The sequence below is a fragment of the Peromyscus leucopus genome, chromosome 3 (assembly GCF_004664715.2).
Source record: "Peromyscus leucopus breed LL Stock chromosome 3, UCI_PerLeu_2.1, whole genome shotgun sequence".
In the NCBI taxonomy this organism is placed as follows: domain Eukaryota; kingdom Metazoa; phylum Chordata; class Mammalia; order Rodentia; family Cricetidae; genus Peromyscus; species Peromyscus leucopus.
The window spans coordinates 115,884,790-115,889,402 of NC_051065.1; the positions used below are offsets into that span (position 1 = coordinate 115,884,790).

General features: G+C 44.7%; 1 protein-coding gene across 1 annotated transcript; it reads right to left on the minus strand.

The window, feature by feature from the left end:
* Positions 1-2,681: 2,681 nt before the first annotated feature.
* On the minus strand, positions 2,682-3,025 carry LOC114695403 (60S acidic ribosomal protein P1-like). The gene is made up of 2 exons (XM_028872737.2): positions 2,945-3,025; positions 2,682-2,878 (listed from the first exon to the last, which is right to left on the minus strand). Exons 1-2 carry the CDS (start codon positions 3,023-3,025, stop codon positions 2,708-2,710), a joined length of 252 nt encoding a protein of 83 aa, XP_028728570.1. The 3' UTR covers positions 2,682-2,707.
* Positions 3,026-4,613: the final 1,588 nt, after the last annotated feature.

Here is a 4,613-nt window from a genome sequence, read left to right on the forward strand (position 1 = left end):
TAGCTGCAAGAAAACAAATAGATTCACTGGTCTTTGCCATCCTGATGTGCTCATGATCATCTTACCTAGGTTTCTCCATTTCAAATGTGACCCTGGCTCTGCTTGGTTAGCAAGTTCTTCTTGTGGGGAATCAAGACTGCAAGTGGGAAACACATGCCAGTCTAGCTCTCCATCGCTGGAACATTCTCAGACCACAGTGGGAGGAACACTCACTTCTGACCTGTGAACACCGTGACTCCCGAGCCACATCCTCTCCCCGATTCTGCTCCATTCCCGAACCAGCCAGCCCCTGACAGGACCTGCAGCCCATGTTTGCTTCTGGTCACATTAAAGGCTAAGACCTACTGTCCTTGTCATTGCTAAAGTGTGCCCGTTGGCTGTCACCACACATCCTTATTAAGTCTGGACATGCAACTTTGGGTCTGTCAACAGTCCCAACATCCAAACCAATTTGAGGTCAGTGTGAGGTTAAATCCTGCTCTCAGAAGGACAGGTACTACCAAACGGACATCTTTTTTTTAAACTTTTGGTTTTGAGACAGGGTCTCATGCTACATAGGTAGCCTCAAACTCACTATATAATAGGAAGGCCTTGAATTCCTGATTTTCCAGCCTCCAGCTCCTGAGTGATTATAACCATACACCTCCATATCTAGCCACCACTATTTTATTCATTTTTTTTTGTAAATAATTTTTCATCTTCATTTTATGTGTATTGATGTTTTGTCTGTATGTTTGTCTGTGGGCCACATGCATGTCTGGGTCCCTTGGAGGCCATGATCCTCTGGAAGAGTGTTCTCATCCACTGAGCCATATCTCTAGCACCCCACAGTTACTTTAAAAGATAACAAATAGCTGTGGGATGTCTTTCTGTATGCTGTGAATATGTGTCGCTCTGATTGGTTGATAGATAAAGCTGCATTGACCTATGGCAGGGCAGGATGGAGCCAGGCCAGAAAAATCCAAGAGACAGTGGGAGGAGAAAGGAGAGGAAGGAGACGCTGCTAGCCGCTGCCAGGAGATGTAAGATGTAAAGTACCAGTAAGCCACAAGCCACGTGGCAAAGTATAGATTTATAGAAATGGGTTAACTTAAGATGTAAGATCTAGCTTACAAGAAGTCTGAGCCATTAGGCCATATAGTTTGAAAGTAATATGAGTCTCTGTGTATTTACTTGGGTCTGAGTGGCTGCAGGACCAGATGGGACATAGGAAAACTTCTGGCTACCACACACTGAAGTTTAAAATATAACAAAATGATAATGCATTAGAAAGAAATATTCAGCTTAGTGATCAGGAAAGAGATGATGAGGATGTTTACCAAGATGACTCCAAACAAGAGTCACTTGAGTGTTTCTTCATGCTTTGAATGTGTGTGCTTCAGGACCCCACCACCACCACCACCACCACCCCGAGATCCTGGCCAGTAGTCAACTCAACCAGCTTTCCCAGGGCCTTCACTGCCCGGGTCATATGCCAGATGTACTCACCTCTCCCCATGGCAGAGGAAGCTCAATTTCCTTTTAGTAAAGTGAGGGAGATTATATCGTCTCTCTCCCTCGATCAGAATTTAAGTCCCACAGTCCCACGTGGACAGACTCTGAATAGGGGAACAAATGATCTGTAGAGGGCAGCTGTAATCTATAGTTCTCTTCTTCTACTGATGGATTTCTCTGCTCTTAATGAAATGGAAGAAAAATAATAGAGAATATTAACATTTGCCGTGCAGAGGACTAATAATTTATTTTTATATCCCCATAAAAACATAGCGAATGATATTGGCTTTGCATCTTGTGTTCGAGAAGCAAAAATATTATCTTCTAAAACTTTACACAGAAACAAATACTCATTTATGTGAAGATTCTTGGCCTGAACTATTTGGCTTCTTAATTTTGTACTCCAACTTGGGATTTAAAAAAAATTATCTCAAGTTAGTGTTTAAGCTGGGTGTGGTAGAAGCATTCTGGGATTCCATCACTTGGGGGTAAGCAGAGGCTCATGATTTCAAGGTAAGGTCCCATTACAGAACCTGTAAAGCCAGCTTGGCTACATGAGATTCAGTTCCAAACTCAAGCCTATGCCCCCCAAAAGTAATTGTTTAAGGAGCCCACCCTTCCATGGCCCTCAGAGACAGAAGGAGAGGGGAGTGCTGTAGTTTGCATCCGATTGGATGGTTTGTCCCACAGTTGCCTCATGTTAGGCACTTGGCCAGCAGTGTTGGCGGTGGAAGCTTTAGGTGGTAGGGCCTGTAGGGAAGTAACTGAGACATTGGGGGTGATGTTCTTGGGGGGGAAATTTAAATTCCCTTGAGAATCTGATTAGTGCTCTCAAAGGAGTTGTGTTGGCCAGTTTTATATCAACTTGACACAGCTAGACTTATCTGAAAGGAGAAACCCTCAATTGAGAAAATGCCTTTATAAGATTGGGCTGTAGGCAAGGCTATAAGGCATTTTCTTAGTAATTGATGGGGGAGCGGTGCAGCCCATGTGGGTGGGTAGTCCTAGGTTCTTTAAGAAAGCAGACTGAGCAAGCCATGATGAACAAGCCAGTAAGCTGCAGCTCTCCATGGCCTCTGCATCAGCTCCTGCCTCCAGGTTCCTGCCCTATTTTGAGTTCCTATTCTGACTTCCTTCAATGATGAGCAATGATGTTGATTTTTTTTTTTTTAAACAGGCTCATCTTTTTATTGGACATGTTAACAAAAGAGGTTTAGTCAAAAAGACCAAAGCCCATGTCGTCATCAGACTCCTCAGATTCTTCCTTCTTTGCTTCCACTTTCTTCTCCTCAGCTGGAGCAGCAGGCGCCGTTCCAGCTCCTGGAGCAGGCCCACCAGCCCCTACACTGCAGATGAGGCTCCCAATGTTGACACTGGCCAGGGCCTTTGCAAACAAGTCAGGCCAGAAGGGTTCAGCATTGATACCAGCTGCTTTAATGAGGGCATTGACCTTGTCCTCTGTGACTGTCACCTCGTCCTCCTGCAGGGTGAGGGCAGAGTAGATGCAGGTGAGCTCGGAGATGGAGGCCATGTCGTCTTGGACTGGCATGGTGCTAGTCTCCAGATGAAGCGAGGACCTCACCCCAACGCAGCCTAAGCTTCCTCAGAAGGACCGAGCACCTTGGCGGCAGCTGAGCAAAGGGATATTGATGTTTAAGGGAAAATAAATTCTTTCCTCCCCAAGTCGCTTTCTTCATGATGTTTCATCATAGCAATAGTAACCCTAACTAAGACTGGTTTTGTTTTTTTTCTTTTTGAGACAGGGTTTCTCTGTGTGGCCCTGGCTGTCCTGGGACTAGTTCTGTAGACCAGGCTGGCCTCAAACTCACAGAGATCCCCCTGCCTCTGCCTCCCCTGTGCTGGGATTAAAGGTGTGCACTGACAGGAGCTTTTATATATAAAGCAAACTTGGGTCCTCCTAGCTACTCCCTTCCTCAAGCTTCATATGGCATCCTATGATTGCTCCCTCTCACCATCAAGCCACCTACTAAGATGTAATGCAGCCAGAAAGTGCTCCTCAGAGCCTTCAAAACCTGAGGTAAGTATTATTGCCTTATTTTATTTATAAAGAACCTAGCCAGACTGTGGAGCTTGCTCAGTCATCCAAGTGTCTGATACACAAGCATGAAGATCTAAGTTTGGATCCCCAGTGTGTGTGTGTGTGTGTGTGTGTGTGTGTGTGTGTGTGTGTGTGTTAGAAGAGACAGGCAGATCCTGTTATGGAATAATGTTGTGGAATATTAATTTTAAGATGTGTTACATTAGTTTATGCTGTGGGATATTTATTTAATGATGCAAAGATGTGTTGCAATCTTTTATGTTGCATTTGTTTAACTCTGCGAAGCTGTGTTGCTGTGCCTGTCTAGAACACCTGATGTTCTATTAGGGAGCTGAATGGCCAATAGCAAGGTAGGAGCAAGGATATGGGGGGGGGGGAGGGCTGGTAGGCAGAGGGAATAAATAGGAGGAGAAATCTGGGAGAAGAAGATCAAGCAATGAGAAAAGAAAACCAACTACAGAATAATCTTTTTGTACAGTGTGTGAGGGTATGTCACTCTGATTGGTTTAATAAAAAAAGCTAAGTGGTCAATAGCCAGGCAGGATTTTTGAGGCAGAAATAATGCTGGGAAGAAGAAGGTGGAGTTGCCAGTCAGACAGGGAGGAAGTGGGATGGGGGTACAGAGAAAATGTAACCAAGCCACATAAAAGGATGTACATTAAAAAACGCGGGGCTAATTTAAGTTATATGAACTAGATAGGAACAAGACTAAGCTATTGGCTGAGCTTTCATAATAATAAATCTCCATGTGGTTATTTGGGAGCTGGCCAGTGAGACAGAGAAAGACTCTCTATAGATCCCTGAAGCTCATTGGCTGGAAAGTCTAGCCAAAAAATAAATAGGTTCAGTGAGAGACTCTGTGTCAGAACTATAGATAGGAGCTACAGAGATGGCTTGGTGATTGAGAGTATGTACTGCTCTTCCAGAGGATCCAAGTGTAGTTCCCAGCACCCACATCAGGTGGCTAAAAACTCATTTGACTCCAACTCAAGGGGTATCTGACACCTCCAGCCTCCATGGGCACCAGCACACAAGTGTGTATATCCACACATGGACATAC

What these genes read in the sequence shown, in the direction of transcription:
- LOC114695403 (XM_028872737.2), bottom strand. Translation starts at nt 3,025, where the DNA reads ATGGCCTCCATCTCCGAGCTCACCTGCATCTACTCTGCCCTCACCCTG. An exon ending in TGACAGTCACAGAGGACAAG is followed by an intron (nt 2,879 to 2,944) that starts GTCAATGCCCTC and finishes TTGTTTGCAAAG; the next exon opens with GCCCTGGCCAGTGTCAACAT.